At 48.0% G+C, this 16,829-nt stretch overlaps 7 protein-coding genes across 7 annotated transcripts; 4 read left to right on the forward strand and 3 right to left on the reverse strand.

Moving 5' to 3' along the window:
• Positions 1–17: 17 nt before the first annotated feature.
• On the reverse strand, positions 18–1,729 carry BHQ10_009661 (uncharacterized protein; the record flags this gene model as incomplete). Its single annotated transcript, XM_040882601.1, has 3 exons — positions 18–1,026; positions 1,087–1,436; positions 1,490–1,729. 3 exons carry the CDS (start codon positions 1,727–1,729, stop codon positions 18–20), a joined length of 1,599 nt encoding a protein of 532 aa, XP_040738163.1.
• Positions 1,730–1,959: 230 nt separating this feature from the next.
• BHQ10_009662 (uncharacterized protein) lies at positions 1,960–2,753 on the forward strand (the record flags this gene model as incomplete). Its single annotated transcript, XM_040882602.1, has 7 exons — positions 1,960–2,010; positions 2,071–2,091; positions 2,167–2,173; positions 2,238–2,318; positions 2,379–2,442; positions 2,506–2,643; positions 2,705–2,753. 7 exons carry the CDS (start codon positions 1,960–1,962, stop codon positions 2,751–2,753), a joined length of 411 nt encoding a protein of 136 aa, XP_040738164.1.
• Positions 2,754–2,942: 189 nt separating this feature from the next.
• Positions 2,943–6,645, reverse strand: BHQ10_009663 (uncharacterized protein; the record flags this gene model as incomplete). The annotated part of the gene is made up of 5 exons (XM_040882603.1): positions 2,943–5,318; positions 5,365–5,990; positions 6,047–6,391; positions 6,447–6,570; positions 6,631–6,645. The coding sequence occupies 5 exons, from the start codon at positions 6,643–6,645 to the stop codon at positions 2,943–2,945; spliced, it is 3,486 nt and encodes a 1,161-aa protein (XP_040738165.1).
• Positions 6,646–6,980: 335 nt separating this feature from the next.
• Positions 6,981–9,367, forward strand: BHQ10_009664 (uncharacterized protein; the record flags this gene model as incomplete). The annotated part of the gene is made up of 2 exons (XM_040882604.1): positions 6,981–7,310; positions 7,361–9,367. The coding sequence occupies 2 exons, from the start codon at positions 6,981–6,983 to the stop codon at positions 9,365–9,367; spliced, it is 2,337 nt and encodes a 778-aa protein (XP_040738166.1).
• Positions 9,368–9,520: 153 nt separating this feature from the next.
• On the reverse strand, positions 9,521–11,152 carry BHQ10_009665 (uncharacterized protein; the record flags this gene model as incomplete). The annotated part of the gene is made up of 1 exon (XM_040882605.1): positions 9,521–11,152. One exon carries the CDS (start codon positions 11,150–11,152, stop codon positions 9,521–9,523), a length of 1,632 nt encoding a protein of 543 aa, XP_040738167.1.
• An 849-nt stretch (positions 11,153–12,001) lies between these two features.
• BHQ10_009666 (uncharacterized protein) lies at positions 12,002–14,973 on the forward strand (the record flags this gene model as incomplete). The annotated part of the gene is made up of 4 exons (XM_040882606.1): positions 12,002–12,266; positions 12,318–12,505; positions 12,558–13,888; positions 13,938–14,973. The coding sequence occupies 4 exons, from the start codon at positions 12,002–12,004 to the stop codon at positions 14,971–14,973; spliced, it is 2,820 nt and encodes a 939-aa protein (XP_040738168.1).
• Positions 14,974–15,680: 707 nt separating this feature from the next.
• Positions 15,681–16,409, forward strand: BHQ10_009667 (uncharacterized protein; the record flags this gene model as incomplete). Its single annotated transcript, XM_040882607.1, has 1 exon — positions 15,681–16,409. One exon carries the CDS (start codon positions 15,681–15,683, stop codon positions 16,407–16,409), a length of 729 nt encoding a protein of 242 aa, XP_040738169.1.
• Between the last annotated feature and the right edge of the window lie 420 nt (positions 16,410–16,829).

Below are 16,829 nucleotides of genomic sequence, written 5' to 3' on the forward strand. Positions count from 1 at the left end.
GTACATGGTATGTATAATTACAGCGCACCACCCACCTTTTCCACAATCCACATCGCAAGCCGGACATTCCAGCCAACTCTACGTTCCGTTCGGCGCAGGTCCTCTCTCGAGACAGGCTGGGAATTCTCCTGCAGCCACTCGGTCTCCTCATGCAGACGCTTTTTCAGCCTTTCGTCGGAAGTAACAACCAGAGCACCAACTTCAAGATCAAGACTATAACTGCGCTTCGTGTAGTTGCTGCTTCCAACAAAAGTCAAACTTGGATATTTGTCGTCGGGTAACGTGATCCAAAGACCCTTGGCATGGTATGTCCAGCCATTGGGTTCACCGACGGTTCCTCGGCGCCACTCTCGTAGCTGAATTGAGTTTGTTCGATGGGCTTCTGCGACTTTGTCTAGAAATCTGGCGGATAGATGGGTGTATGCGGCGGGTAGCATGCCGGATACACCAGGTGAGCCGTAGAATCCATTAGCCCATGGAGAGGCAGTGAGGACAGTACCCTGAGTTTTGGTGGCAGGTTCTTTTGTAGACGGTATATGAGAAGTACTTTCTATAAGCAATGAAGAAAGTGTAGGGTGGATGTTGAAGTATCCAGCAGTGAATAGCCAATAAGAGCCTTTTAAGGCAGAGATGCTAGTGAGTAGGCGGAGAATGCTAGTGACAGCAGGAAATTCAGTAGAGGTGTCGGGTTGAAGGAGAGGCGTCATTTGCGCCACTGGATAGACGAATGCCTTGTCTGTTGTATGCATAGAACTAGCTTTTTCTTGAGCTATAGGCTGGATCAACGAGTGTAATGCTGTAGTTGATTTGTTTATGAATTCCTTCGGATTCTCCAAAGGTGAATTCGCACTATTTGAGGCAGGCCATACTAGTTGATAGCCAGCCGTGCTCTTAGCAGGAAGGACCTGGAAACTCAATCGGCAGACAGCGTCGTGAATTTTGCCATAGTAGTCGGCCAGTTCCTTGGAATCGAAGACGTGGTATCGGTCAACACGATTGGTAAAGTAATCTTGAGACAGGTTTGCCCTAAGTTTTCACATTTAGTCAGAATTGGATTGAGCCAACAATTCCGCAATATGTACTCACCCAGATAAGATAATCTCATCATCAATACCATACAACTTCATATGCTGAAGTCCCCATCCTTCATTTATTCGACGTGGTATATACTTCTTTCGCAAACCAGTGAGATTCGGCGTATGAAACATGCGAATTTCAACACGTTCCCCATGCTCTTCAACCAATGGCGCAAGTAGTGAAGCAGATGAAGGGTTCGGAGTCTCCCGTGTGCCTCGCAAGCAATCTGTAAGAATCGAGACGTGAAGGTTCGGATTGTCGCGCAATGCCTGATTCAATATATCAACGAGCTCATGTTCGGTCTTGCCGATATATAACGTCGAGAGGTATATTCTTCGGCGCGCATTTTTGATTTTGTGCTGCATATCCATTTAGCTTCTGCGATCCTCATCCGGTCTCGATGGCTACCAACCTTGAGTGTTTCATAAAAAGAGCTCGGCGAGTCCAAAATTGTAATTTTTGACGCTGAGACTTCAAATCGAGGAGCAATACGGTCCAGCTCCGTGGTAAGTCCTCCTAATGGAGACGCAGTAGATGCGATAGAAGCGTTCGAATTGCTGTAGACTGAAAACTTGCGGGTTGCGACCTGCCTCCGAACGACAGGCCTTTTACACGAGCACCGCAAAGCATGCTCTCCAACGCGCTTGAACATTATACTGTCAGTTATCGATATTCCATCTGTCGTTTTGCTGTGCAAATCGTTGAGATGTTCAAGCCCATGCGGCCGACAATATAAAATCCCGATGCAAACAAAACAAACACCAGTCACCGCAATCCACGCTATTCCCGAAACTACCGAGCCGCCATCGACGACATCGTTCAACTTCACTTAAATCACATCAATTCGATCATACCAGACGTAAAAGTCGCCATTCAGTCAAAATGTCGACTCTTACTCGTACATTCAGAAATCTGTGGCGCATTGGGCTCAAGGTAGGCTATCAATGCCTCTCCGGTCTGTGGAAGTTTGGCCGTGCTAATCTCTTTTTCTAGGAATATGGACATCAAATGCAGGTACGTTTCAGCAATGGGCAATAACCTCGATTTCGACGGCGACTGTTAGCTCACATTCGACTGTTTCGAATATAGTATATTGGTAAGCCCTTCGCGCACGTTACCGTTATACCGAACAGCCACTTACTGAAATGATTCAATTGCAGGTGACACCAAAGCTGGCACGCTGGTCGCAACCGACCGTTTCGGAAACAAATACTACGAGAACTTGGAGGAGGAACTTCCCCGTAAGCTTCAATGCGGTGTCAATACGACGGAGAAATGGAGGTGCTGACGGTATTCGTTAGTCCGTACCCGATGGGTTGACTACAAGGAAAAGGAATACGACGCTGCTCAGATTGAGCCCGGCTGGTAAATCACTTCGAGACCACCGCCAATACACAGCTCTGATAAATTAACAATGGCACAAAATAGGCACGCGTGGTTGGCATACATGGTTGACGCTCCCCCAACAATCGACAAGCTTCTACAGACTGGCGTCCGCCCATGGGAACTCCCAGAACATCGCGGCAACTTGACATTGTCTCGCGGAGCTTACATGCCGTACTCAACGTGAGTTCTCTATGACTGGCAGCTTTTTGTTTTTAATCAACGCTAACAATTGTCGACGAAGTGTGCGCTCCAAGTATTCTGCTTGGCAACCAGTTGCTGCACCTCGATAGATCAAACTCAATGAGATACATTTTCCAGTTCAGTCTTTACAATCGTTTAGCAATGTGCTTATTGCTACTGTAAATAATATTATCGCGCGCCCGATATCAATGTAACAGTCAATCACAGACCTAAAGTTCGTTTTATATTGAAGGATTATTTAGATTATGCTATATATGTACAAACGGTCCATTTTTGTTTCAAAGGACATAACCTCCAGCACCCAAGTTCCACCAATGTCTAATGGGTTTCCGGTCTTCGAGCTCAATACACCACCACAAAATCTCCTTGGCTTTTTCGATTTGTGAACCCGCTTCGTAGGCTCGGGACAGTGTGAACCATGCTTCGGAATTGTCCCATGATGATCCTGTTTTTGTCAACATTGAGATGAGACCATAGGCACGGTCTCGGGCGGCTAGTCGACTTATGTATTCTGGCTCATTGGTATTGCTTGACGTTTTAGACAGCGTATTTGACACTCCATTGGGGGTTCTGAGTGTCTTGGTCACGCCGTTCGCTTGTGTTGTCTCTGGAGACGTTTCGGAAATGCCATTGATTGTGGAAGACCCGCTAGTCGATGGGCCAACGAAGTCACTATCAATTCGAGGCTCTACCGGCTCTAGTGGGATCTTCTCTTCCCAAGCATCCAGCAGCAGATTCGATAGAGCAACGGTCGCCTTGGGATGGTCGGGAAAGCAAGAGATGGCCTCTTCGTAGCACTGCATTGCTTCGTGTGTCAAAGATTGAGCTTCAGAAAGTGCCCCCTTCTCCGCGTGTACATCCGCCCATAGCGCTTCTGTGCTCTTGGCTACACCCCATACAGGGCTGACAAATGCGCGAGCAGAAGATTCCTCCGCGGCTACAAGTGCTTCGAAGGCTCCGACTTGTTTTGATGCTTCTTCGCAAGCTTCAAGAGCATCGTCGTAAAGGGAGGCTCGGCGATACATGCCTGAAATGAGAAGCCATACTTTGACGAGCACTGAGATGGCATGTTTTTGTGCTTGAAGAACTGGGAATTTGGTAAGAGCTTTCGTTGGAGAGCTACGGTGAGGCGTCGGCAAGCGGACGTCTTGTTCTGGTGGCTGATCTCTGTGACCGACTGGAGAAGGCTCGCTTTTAGGATTTAAATTATGAGCGACGGCGGGTAATGAGTGCTTGGCGCTTTCTCTGGGGCCTGCATGCGAAGTCGGCGATATTCCAGGATCAGATATGGCGATACCTATTGCTTCTGCGTCGATATCACCTTTCTCGTTTTGAGGGGCATCTATACTGTTAATGGATCCGTTCTGTTTCTCTATCTGAGAATTCTGTTGGGTCTTATTGGCTGTTTCAGGAGTAACCATGATCATTGGAGCATCTGCACCGACAGACGATGCTTCATTGGGTAAAGGAGGTATTGTATCACTGTCATTGAGTGATCGGTCTGGTATCTTCGATCCTTTTTTTCTTCCAAAAATGCTTCCCCGGAAGCTTTTTACAGTACCCGCGGAGCTTTTTGGGGGCCCGAGATGTTGTTGTTGGTGAAGCTGTGAGACTTCCTCCTTGGAAACTTCCAGCTCTAAATCCTCAAATAGAGCCGCAAACAACGCTAGCAAATTATCGCTATGGTTCACAGCAACCTCTGGTCCATCCGTAATTTCAAGGAGTGCAAGTTGCGTCATGCGTGTCTCAACGATGCGTTCTTTTTCACGGCCTTGCAAATGCCGTATGAAGTCCTTATTTTTTGCCAATAGGTCCTGCTTCTTATTACTATCACGGTTGATGCGCTCATTGTTATGACCTGGTATGGTCACCGAAGAAGGAAGCTGGTCAAATGCAGCTTCACAGGTGCGACCAGCGATATCGAATTCCTGCTTGGCACTAAGCAGCAATGCTAACAAATGCCAAAGTGGTATTTTATCTCGCTCCCCTGACTGATGCAACTCTGGCATGCCAGGTCCAGGTCCTGAGAGTGCCGACCCATCTCTAGGAGTAAGCGCCATTTTCACGTGGCTAATTGCACTATCTAGATCACGAGATTCGGCAAGCAGGAGTGCCAGAGCATATCGAGATGAAAGATCATATTCCGACTCGAATTCTGGAGCTATACTTCTTTCCAAGTTTTCGATAGCCTCTGCACGTAGATCGTTGCGAACCTCGGTTGTTGGAGTCCATCTTGACCAATTACCCAAGCCAATGCCAATAGCTCTGTAAGCTAAAGCAATGACATGCGAAGGCACACGAGATGCTTCTTCTCCTTGCCTGTTGGTTGAGTTGAGATCGTCCGCAATATCTTTCTCGATATACTTTTCCAAGATTGTAATGAGCTCCTTGGCTTTCCGCGCTTCGTCTTCAGATCCGAAGCAACATAGCAGCAGCACACCCTCAGAAACTGTTTGTAGTAGGATTTCGTCGCTTTCCAAATGCCCAATTTCAGCTGCCTTTTCTGCCCTGTCTTTGGCGCTTACTACAATCTCGACGTAGGTGTTGAGTGCCTTCATAGCAAGGTCGAATTCCGCCAATGCTGCATGGACATGAAATAACCGCCGCAAAATGGAATGTGAATGATAGGTTTTTGTTGAAGCTCGGTAGAGGATCTAAATGCGTCAGTGAGTCATACTGTAAGATGTGAACTTTACTTACATCTAAGACATTACGGCTAATGGCGTCTTGTCCACCTTCTCCAAGATCATCATCTCGCCAGCTCGGTCCGCACAAGACCTCCCAGTTACTTATGACGTCCTCGACCCATGCTTCTACTTGCGGGTTGCTGTCACTCGCCAATGGAAATTTAGTTTCTCTCAGTAAGACAGATTCGCAAACGGTTTCCACACGGCGAATCTCTGTGGCTAGCTGACGACGAGGTGATCCCGAAGATAGCGGAAAGTACGAAAGTCCGTATTGCAATATCAGTGACAAAAGTCTATAGTATGCCATCCAGATAGACGATTGGGAGTCGTTATGATGAGATGACCCGCTCTGGATGCCCCTTAGGCTGGCTGCAATATCTCGGCCCTTGATATGAGGATGTCCCGACCACAGTCTGAATGCTTTCAATGCCGTTTCGATCTCGAAGTCATAGTTTCCGGCATCGTTTGATATGACCTCCCCGCTTGCCAGCATTGCCACCTTTGAAAGAAAAAGTTCTGACCAATAGAGGGCCTGAGGACAAGAAGCTAATGACTGGTTTGGTATGGCAAGCCGGGGTAAGACGGTAGATGCAGTCTCAAGAGCTGCGTCTGGGGTGGATATCAGAGCTTGAGCGGCGCCTGTTATGTTTCAAATCGTCAGAAATAACCTGAAATAGTCCCTCTGAGTGTCTTACTCTTTATGTAGCCCGCCTTGACTATGCACACCTCTGTCCATTTCGTAAGTCCTTTCCCTCCTTCCGAAAGAGAAGCGATCGTCGTGTCGTCGAGTTCCTTGGGCAGCCGAACGACGGCTAGTCCAGGTTCCGACAATGTCCAGTGAATCCACCCTAAGCAGACCTGAGCCTGGAATACATCCTGCGGGGTTCCGTCGGCGGCTTCGATGGCCGCAATGAGTTCAGGGATCAACTCTGAGAGATTGGATACATGATTCGGGGTGGTTTGGCCTTTGGCCGTTGCTGGTCGAGTCTTGGTAATGTGGGCGACGACTTGTATTTCTGCATGCGCTGTTTGGATCAGACCTAGAACGCCGTTCATTAGTAGATACTAGGCGGCAGTCATTGAATGTAAACATACATTTTCGATGCGGAGCATGCTTGGTTACTTTGCGAATCAACTCAGGGACGTCGCTCCATTTGTCTTCGCTTCGCGCATTGTCCAGAGCAGCGATATAGCCCTGTGCTTTGTCCGCATCTCGACCCTGAACGCGCGTGTCAGCCTTCAATTGACGATGCCAGGGGATGACACAATTGGCGCATACCGAGTTGGCACTCATCTTTAAAAAGGAGACGTTTCAACGAAAATCTCCATAACACTGCAACACAGAATGAAAAGCAGAACAAACACACTCCCCTGTACGCTGTAATCGCTCTTCAAGACAGTAACATGAAATAGAAGTAAGGTTCACAAGACTGTTGGCCCTTCCAGGTTCCGAGGCAGACACTGCCAGACAGACGCACGCCGCCTCGTGATTGGAAGATCTCCCAGCGCCGCGGAAGGCCCGAGCTTCGACCGCGCTAAACCAAAAATGAAGGAACGAAAAAAAGTTGAACCTTCACTTATTTATCTTCTACACTCTCGTGCAAAGACGAGTGCGCTCGTATACGCACAATGGCGTCTTCTACATCATTGCGCACTATCACAAATCGCTTGACGACCACTCCGGTCAATGAGCTGCCGTATGTTGCAGCTTTTCTAGCTTCTGCGCTGAGCGATTGCAGCGAATTCAATGCTCAATCTGATGCAAAGAAGAAAACAGACAGCAACGATGGCTTGCAGGTCAACAAACTCAAATCCCGCTTGACGAGTCTCCTGCAAGACCGCACCGTTGAAGGCAGGTGGACTGCAGTGGTGTTGATCAAAGCCTTACTGGAAGCGGGCAGATGGGAGATACTTCGCGATTGTGGGCCTTGGGTTCGAGGACTATTGGCCATTTTGCCGGTATGATACACTTCACATTGGCTTAATAGGAATTCTATTGACTTGACCAGAAATCTGATCCATCTTCAACCAAAAAATTGACCATCATCACATTGACTCGCATCTTTCATCTCACATACCAGTACCCGACGTTAGTGCGAGAAATAACAACTCCAAACCTACCCGGTTTCATCACAGCCTCTCTCAACCTCATAAATGCGAAGAAGCCTTTCGAGTCGGCTAAGCCTGCGAAGGAGTCTCCGCTCCTGGACACCGTGCTCTCGGCGTTCGCGGAGTTGATCGCTAGACATCCAACCATATTCCGTCCATTTGTCGGCCAGCTGCAGAAGTTCTTACTTCCAATCCTATCTTCGTCAACGACCAATGGCTCTTTTTCCTCAAATAACATTCATCTTGCACAGGAAGTTTTTGTTTTACTGCACAACTGCGCTCCTAAGAACACATCAGGCGAGCAATGGGCGAATGACTGCAAGAGTACTGTAATTTCGATTCATCAGGCTGCAGATCATGTTTTTCGGAGTGTGTTAGAGCAGTGGGAGTCATCGGACCCTAACTTCAAGCCAAGAAAGAAGTCGATGAATGTCAGTGACTCGCCACAAGATGACGAACCGGACGCTTTGGGTCTCCCTTCATGGCAGGGGTTACCAGCGGGCGCCACCAGGATTGCAGCACTCTTAAACCTGTTGACTAAATTCATCTCGATCCGAACCGCGTCAGCCATAAACTACCCGCTTGGAGCTATACTAAATCTAACATCTCGATTGACTTCCATTACTGTCCCAAAGACAGGTGAAGAGCAAGCCAACTCTGATTTTACCCGAGATGAAAGGGCTACTTTGTACATGGAATTACCGAGAATCCATATAGCATGCATCGATCTATTTCGCGCCATCGTGGACACTTTTGGGTCAGGATCGACACCAGTGAGCAACACCATTTTTGAGCAAACCGTTTGGGTATTCGAAGCAGAAGCCTTCAACAGCAATATTCGAGAGTCTTCATATCTACTTATCAGCGAGATCTTGCCGTTAGTGGGTCGGTCGTTTGCAAAACAGAATGTCTTTGCATTGAGCCCCCTAATCCGGCAATGTTGTCGTGATCTCGTGCCAGTCGACACCAGCCGAAATCAAGATCAATCAAATAGTCATGGCAAGGGTGGTAATGCCAAGAACAGTCAGCTCAACATGAACGTCGATGCTATCCTCAATCCAGCTCTCAAAGAGTCAAACGTCAATAAGGAAAGCAATTCTGGAGGACAAAACACAACAGCGATGGCTCTACTTCCTCTACTATACAATTACCTCCCAACCGAATATATCCCCATTCCAATCCGGACCGAGATGGAAAGAGCTGCTATTCTGACGGCAAACCGTTCGGCTATGGTTGCTAGTGTCATGAATCCCATTCCTCCAGTTAAAGGACGTCGGCCAATTCCAAGTATTCTGCCATTTTTGGCTAGGAAATATGCCGGGGATCTGGAAGTCCAATGCTTGATTCGTCCTCGGATGCCGGTTCTCGTTGGAGGCACGGGAGAGCTTTACGACGCGGACGACTACGAAGAACAAGAGGAGTCTATGGATACTGATGCTCCGGCAGTTCCTATTCCAAGCGTTGGAATTCAACAGTTGTCCTCCAATTTTTCGAACAACATTCAGACTACCGCCACCATATCATCGCCATTCATAACACAGAACAAGAGAATACTCCCTGAGGATTCTGAAATGACGGGCAATCCACCGTCAATTCCAGTGGAACAGCTTCCTCAAGTGAAAAAGGCTCGTTTGGGAGATGGAGAAGCAACCGTTGTATCTACTACTTCTGTTGTACCTATCACTCTTTCAGAAACTTCCCCATCGCCCTCTATAATTCCATCTGCGGCAACACCGTTGACTTCCTCGATCACTGAATCCAATGCACCAAGCTACCCCTCTGTATCTGCTCATGTGCAGAATTCTGCTGGTGGTGGCGCTGCGGGTAATGATGATGATGACAGTGACGATGAGATGCCAACGTTGAACATTGAGCCGGATACCGATGAAGAGGATGATGATGAATAAGCGGTTTGTTTCGATGCAAGATTTGTATATATCTATGGACACAAGAAACTTGAACTCACGCCAAAGTGTTACCTATGGAATGTCGTATATTCATAGTACCGTGTCTACATTCGAAAATATCTTGTATATACATGTAAAAATCATTCTAAAGGTCTATACAAGCCGAATCCCGCTCTGCCACCATGTATCACCAGCATACAGCTCAAACCACGATCCTCTCCAACACCACCACGTATCACCCTTGACACCAAGCCCTAACCCTCCACGCAGAAAGCTCACTGGGATAGGTTCAAACATCCATATACCAGCACGCGCGAAATCATCTGCTACCAAGGGGCCGGTGAAATAGAACCACAAAACAACTAGAATGAGATTAGTAGTTCGAACGAGCCATCGCGGTGGTCTGAACGAGGCCGGAAGGATAGAAACTTCAAAGAAGTATTGTGCCAGTGCCCCGACGCCCTGTAGGACGAAGAAGAGGAATGCGTTCCAGGGCCGTGAGTCGGAGAACGTGGTGTAACTACCCATGGCATGGACCAACCCGCTGAGGGAAAATGCGAGCATGATTTGCAGGATACGTCGAGCGGACTTGTACCCTTTACCTTGGTAACTTCCAAAAGGCAACACTAGATCGGTGAGGAAGCGGCTACTCTCTGAGAATCCAAAACGGAATAGTTGGTGCCACCAGGTATTCCATGCGCCGACCAGACCGTGATCTAGGACCGAGATTGCGGGGCCAAAGGAGTCGGGGTATAACCATGCTTCACCCAGAGGTTGACGAGTGATGGCGCGTGCGAAATTGGGAAACAGGTGGGCTATGCCGAGAAAGAAAAGCGGGTTCAAGGAGGTGATGATGTCAAGTGCGAAGAGGACTGATGCCAGGCTGAGGATGATGCGGTATGTGCGGACGAGAACTGGAGACCAGACAAGAAAATTGAAAGGCCATGGTGGAGATGGCGGGTTATCTACGTAGCCCCAAAAGTATGGATCTCGCATCAAGAGAAGTTTGAGGAGGTCCAGGGCTATGTAGTCCCGTAGAAACGAACGGAGCACATATCGTAATTTTACCGCCGGTGGTTCGTGGTCTGTTGGCTGCGAATGTTTGGTTTGTTCCGCAGATGCTATGTCCTCGTCGATGTCTTTGAGGACGAGTTCTGGCAAAGGCGGCAGTGATCTCAGACGCCAGTTCCAATTAGGGCCTCTGAAATTGAATATCAGGTCACTGGCCCAGTCGATTCGATCAGAAAGTTTCCGCGGAAAGGGTTGCCACTCGTAGATTTTTGGGTGTTGTTGGGAAACATTCGTTTTCGGAGGAGCTGACCTACGTCTCAAGTTCGAGGTGTTATCGACACCCTCTGAGGATCCACTTTGTTGGTTGCTACTGCCCTTTTCGTTGACAGGCCCCTTGATAATCCTTCTAAAATCTCTCTGGACATCATTGGCGAGAAGTATCGTAGTGCTCCATATATAAAACCAAGTTGTAATCAACCCGGTACCGTAACCATTGGCAGGACCCAGAAATCGCACTTCAAGTATCGTATATGCACAAAACGCTGTGATAATTGCATGAAACCCATAACGCTGAACTATTGAATGGGTCGTACTCCTACGGCGAATGACAAGTGGTACAAGCAAAAGAAAGAAAGTGCCTATTACTTGTTGAAGAAGTAACGGTGAGAATGCGCCGGCACGAAACAGTTCATCGAATTTGGTTTCTCGTTCGTTGATCAGATCAAAATGAGTTTCATAGGGTATATTTGCCATAGTTCCAAATTGCTTGCCCATTCCTGGTTACCATAGACCGGGAATATCTTGATGGTTGTAGGAAATACACAGTCTCATCAACCACCTTTTGCTCAAGGTAAAATCACCTCTAGCCTCTAAAACGGCCCTCGGACCAAGATGAATAACGAAAGCGCCTGACCGCTGAAGAACCCCAGAAATGATGGTCGCTTAACAACAAAGCAAGTCGTGTATGTACGTTGAAATAAGATCTAGGAGGCGAGGTCAAAACTTGAATTTCAAGACCTACATGGAATAGTCTAGTGGATCGCCAAGACTTGACAAGCGCCGATCTGTCGGGAGCCGCTAGCCAAAGAGCTGTCAGGATCTGAGTCTTCCTAGTCCGTTAGCAGCCCTGAATATGGATCTACTGTGTGGAAGGCCTCGCGAGTTGATGCACGGAGCATTTGGTAAGAAAAATTGTAAGCATTGTCGCGAATGGTCAACGGCGCCCATACCAAGTGACGTCACTAAAGGCCGATCTCCACAACGAATGCTGCGAGACGACAAGCATTTTAGCTTTCCGTCAGGAGTCGGAATTCTCGGTTCGGAGAAAAAGAAGGACAAAGATATAGTCCGATGGATGTGTCCTATGTAAGAAGTTCTAGAGTCTCAGGGGAAAGTGTGTCATGTGACCTCGAGTTGTTTATCTGACGCGAACAAGACGCGCCAAGGCCGCCTCTGATTTGACCCGGGCCGTCGGGGGCGGGKCTTTCTGATACAATGACAGCAAAGACCCACCCAGTTTGATGATTTGATCTTCCATACCTTCCCCTGATCTTGAGCTCTACATACATCCTCATATCGTAAGGGGGCTCTTCTGGTGTACACTTGATTTATGACAGAACGAAAATGCCCGGTCGTGGCAAACGTTCAGCTCAGGCTGTGGTCGACTTGACGCATGACGGCCAAGAAAATGCTCATCGTCCGACCAAGATTGGCCGAAGCAGTCAGGCGTTCAGCAGTGTTCCACTGGCGAATGTGACTAACGGCCAGCGGTTTGGACAAGACACCGACTACATTTCACTCAGCCAGCTGGACGACGATGACTTTAACAGTATTGTTCCGGCGACCCAAGGTGGTGATGATCTAGATTTTAATTCCTTTCAACTCTATGGTAATCTTCCACGGTTGCAGTTTTCAAGTGTCTGTATGTTGACGTAGCTAGGCTGCATCAATACAAAAATCGTCGGAGTAAGGTTCTACAGTGGATACGCATCTTCCGGCGAACGTGTCATTCTCCAAAGGGAGCCATTCAACCAATACGATAATAATGCTATCAAAGTTTTGAGCGTCATGGGCGCCCAAATCGGCCACATACCTCGGAATGTAGCCTCCGACTTAGCAAAATATATGGTAAATCAAMCCGASGAGCCACTTTAGTCCTTATCAGCTGACCAAGACCTAGGATGCTAGAAGTCTAGTCATCGAGGGGATGCTTACCGGAAACATTGGAACTTATGACTGTCCTATCGCGCTTACCCTGTATGGTCCCTCCGATCCTATTCGAAAAGATCAGGTAAGAACTCAGATGCGGGCGGACAAGCTGCCACTCACTGAGCTTATCCGCACCGAGCAAGACAAGGCTCGGGAGGAATGGCAACGACAGAGGGCACTCAAAGAAGCAGAGAAGAAACAGCTTGCCGCTAACAAATGGGGAAGTGGTGGATATCCAACCCTTCAAAGGCCCAGCCAAGCAATGGAGTCTACAAGCTTGGAGGATCTGGTACAACAGAGTAGCTCGATCAATGCTCACAGAGTCAATCAAGCCGTGGAGAGGTTCGGTAATACAGAAATTGATCTTGAGAACATGCCAATGGCCGAAACACCATTCGGCCTAAAAACGCAGCTACTTTCTTATCAACGTCAAGGCCTGGCTTGGATGCTCGATAAGGAGTCGCCCAAACTACCCGAGGTAGGCGCTAAAGACGTGCAACTCTGGAAGAAAGAACATGGTAGGTATAAAAATATCGCTACCAACTATGCCACCAGCACACCTCCTCCTCTTGCGAGTGGCGGCATTCTTGCGGATGACATGGGTCTGGGCAAGACAATCCAGACGATCTCCTTGATAATGGCCAATTCAAATGCCGATGGCAATGGGATCACGGCGCCGACACTCATCGTTAGTCCGGTCGGTGTCATGAGTAATTGGAAGCAACAGATCGAAGCCCACGTCAAGCCAGAATTTGTGCCAAAGATTCTTGTCTACCACGGCACGGGGAAAAAAGAGGGTTCTAAATTGCAGAACCATGGTGTTGTCATCACAAGTTACGGTGCGATTGCCAGTGAATATGATGCCGATAAAAAGAAAGCCAAATCAACCCGCAGCGGTCTCTATTCTCTGAAGTGGCGCCGTATCGTGCTCGATGAAGGACACACAATCCGAAATCCGCGATCGAAGGGTGCCCTCGCGGCCTGTCATCTAGATGCCGATTCTCGGTGGTCATTGACGGGAACTCCGATCGTCAACACCCTCAAAGATCTTTACTCGCAGATCCGTTTCCTCCGACTTTCTGGCGGGTTGGAAGATCTGGCCATGTTCAATGCTGTCCTTATTCGTCCATTGACCAATGGAGATCCTATGGGTGCCACCATTCTACAAGCATTGATGGGCGCAATCTGCCTGAGACGACGTAAGGATATGGCTTTTGTCAACCTGCGTCTTCCGGAGATGAAGATGCATGTTTTGCGAGTCAAATTTGAAGATCACGAGCTCAAGAAATACGAAATGTTCCAGTATGTTCTAGACCCACAAATTTGCTGCTGAAGAAGCTTACATGGTTAGAAATGAGGCGAGAGGTATGCTTGACAAGTATAAACTCCAGGTCGGCGGATCTAGCGGAGGTACCACATATTCGCACGTTCTCGAGGTCCTCCTGCGACTACGTCAAGTTTGTAACCACTGGTCCCTCTGCAAGAATCGTGTGGACAAATTGATGGCTCTGCTTGGCGAGAGCGATAAAAAAGTCGTCGAGCTGACGCCCGAAAACGTCAAAGCTCTTCAGGACGTTTTGCAACTTCAGATTGAAAGCCAGGAGACCTGTGCAGTCTGCCTTGATAATATGTCGGAGCCTGTCATCACAGCATGCGCGCACGCTTTTGACCGATCATGTATTGAGCAAGTCATTGAGCGACAACACAAATGTCCTCTGTGTCGTGCCGAACTCAAAGATACCGGATCTCTCGTCGAACCAGCCACAGAAATGGGCGAAGATGCTGGCGCTGATGACGCAGAAGCAGCAGACGCCAGCGCACCAAGTAGCAAGATCAAAGCTCTAATCAAGATTCTAACTGCCAAAGGCCAGGCAGAACAAACCAAAACAGTGGTCTTCAGTCAGTGGACCTCTTTCCTCGACATCATCGAACCTCACCTTACCGCCAACGACGTACGCTTTACACGAATTGACGGAAAACTCAACTCCAGCAAACGAGATCAGGCTATTGCCGAGTTCTCCAATGACACTAAATGCACAGTCTTGCTAGCCAGTTTGAATGTGTGCAGTGTCGGACTCAATCTTGTCGCAGCAAACCAAGTCATTCTCTGCGACAGTKGGTGGGCCCCCGCCATAGAAGACCAGGCTATCGATCGAGTTTACCGTCTTGGTCAGACTCGCGAGACTACAGTCTGGCGTTTGGTCATGGAGGGTTCGGTGGAGGATACTGTGCTTAAGATCCAAGCTACGAAGCGTGAACTATCGTCGACTGCGCTAAGTGAGAGGAGCGACAAGAAGAAGGGAGAGAGTACGCAGTCAAGGTTGGCGGATTTGGAGAAGTTGTTGCGGCGGGTTGATGAGCCATCGACTCAGGAGGTGAATAAGTAGTTGGGATGATTTTTCGTTGGCTACTGGACTATTATGTAGTTGGGGTATTGTGCATTATTTTGGGCACTCTTTTGTAGACTCCTGTTTCGGTTCCTGTCTTTCTTCTCGATTTCCCTTCTAGCCAACTTCCCATAATAGGGCTAAGAAGCTTTCTGTTTTCACTACACCCTCACACTTTAAGCTCTATGCAATGAGATACTCAAGCAAGCTGCTCTTCGGAAGGGATCCGGATGCTGGTGCGTTGGAGTATGCTACCAGACTGGTGGCTTCTGCGGTCTCATGTCTCAGTCTTCTCCTTTTCAGGCTCGTTGATCTTGTCGACCTTGTCGATGACCAAGTCATCCTGACTGCAGGTAGCCAAAAAAAAAAGATCCTCAATCTCATCAATCAATTCATTTTTGGATAATTCAGCGGAGGGGGGCAAGTCTTTCTCGACATGTGCCAAGCAGTGATGGCTGGCTAGTTTGCTTGCGTGGCAGGCTATACACCTGCTCCATGGTGGAAATCATGGAGCTTTCATCATGTAGTTGCATCAATGCTACTTACTTATATTTGATCAATTTCGAGTGACTACTCTTGCCAAGAGAGAAGTGAAATTTATGGTTTTCGCATTTTTGCTGGCACCCCGCTTTCGACTTTCTCTCTCATAGTTTTTCCTACTCTCCTCCAAGCCCTTTCAACCTTTAAAATTTTCTTTGCAGCTTTAAATGGAAGCCATTTGGCGCTTTCACCACGAGACCTGGGATGAACCCTGGTCAACCAACGATTTTCCGGCGGGTGAAAKCCAGGAGGATACCGAGCAAAGACTTCGCCGTTTGACATCGAAGGCGTGGTGGGGAAACACGAAAAATGAAATTGTGAATTTTCTGCATGACGAATTTCCTTCCCAATGGCCATGGGGATTTACAATCTACCGCACCGTTTATACATCGGAATCCGACCAGTATTGGGATACTGTTCTCGAAGCAATATCAAAAAATGTCATGGAAGGCTTAGGCGAGGAAAGCTTAGACGAGGATGAACCTTCCCGAATCTTTCAGGAGGGATACCAGCCCCTAATTTTTGATGACCCGGCTCAGTTCAACGAAGCAACGCTGGACAAGATCCGTGACCATTTCAGGGAAGTCCAAGAGAGCGATAACGGAAATTACGGAGTTCGATTTCGATGGTGTTTGGTTATCGATGACGGCGCTTTGCAATCTTTCCTCCGCCACTCTGAGCCAAAGAGCGGCCAGGAAGGCGGCTGGGTCACGGTTGTGGACCCAGATTACCAAGGAGGCAGCAGTTACAACACGCGATACTACCCAGGATACTTCCGCTTATACCTGGAACACCTCTGGAGCTTGACTCGTATTGGAAGAGCCCTCGAGCTGGATGATCTCTGTGGAAGAATGGATGGACCTGATGACATTCCTTGGTTTGATACTGGTATGTGAATTTATTCAATGCTCTGCTCACTCTCAGGATTACCTTACCACCGAAGACTGCCAAAGATTTTTAATTATTTATTTCCACAAATCTCATGTCCATCAAGCTATCTGCAGTGTCATCCCTCCCATGTACACAGGACAAGACGAAAAAAGCATTGACCAGACTTCGGAATGGAAATGCTTATAACTATGCGTTGACTCTGGTTCTAGACTTCAACCTGTAACATTTGATTTTTGATAAGAGTACCAGGGTCACTCCACTGTCAAATATATAGACATTTGCATTTAGTCTTCCCTGCTCGGATGTGGACACTCACCGGTAAGTGGACGTTTACCCCGGATTTGCGAATCTAGGTACGGCCCCACGCACTGTAATTGAGTATCTTAGTAAGTACCAGTACGTAAGGGTGTCGATCTTTGCAAATT

Source organism: Talaromyces amestolkiae (genome assembly GCF_001896365.1).
Source record: "Talaromyces amestolkiae strain CIB chromosome Unknown scaffold26.1, whole genome shotgun sequence".
Classification (NCBI taxonomy): Eukaryota; Fungi; Ascomycota; class Eurotiomycetes; order Eurotiales; family Trichocomaceae; genus Talaromyces; species Talaromyces amestolkiae.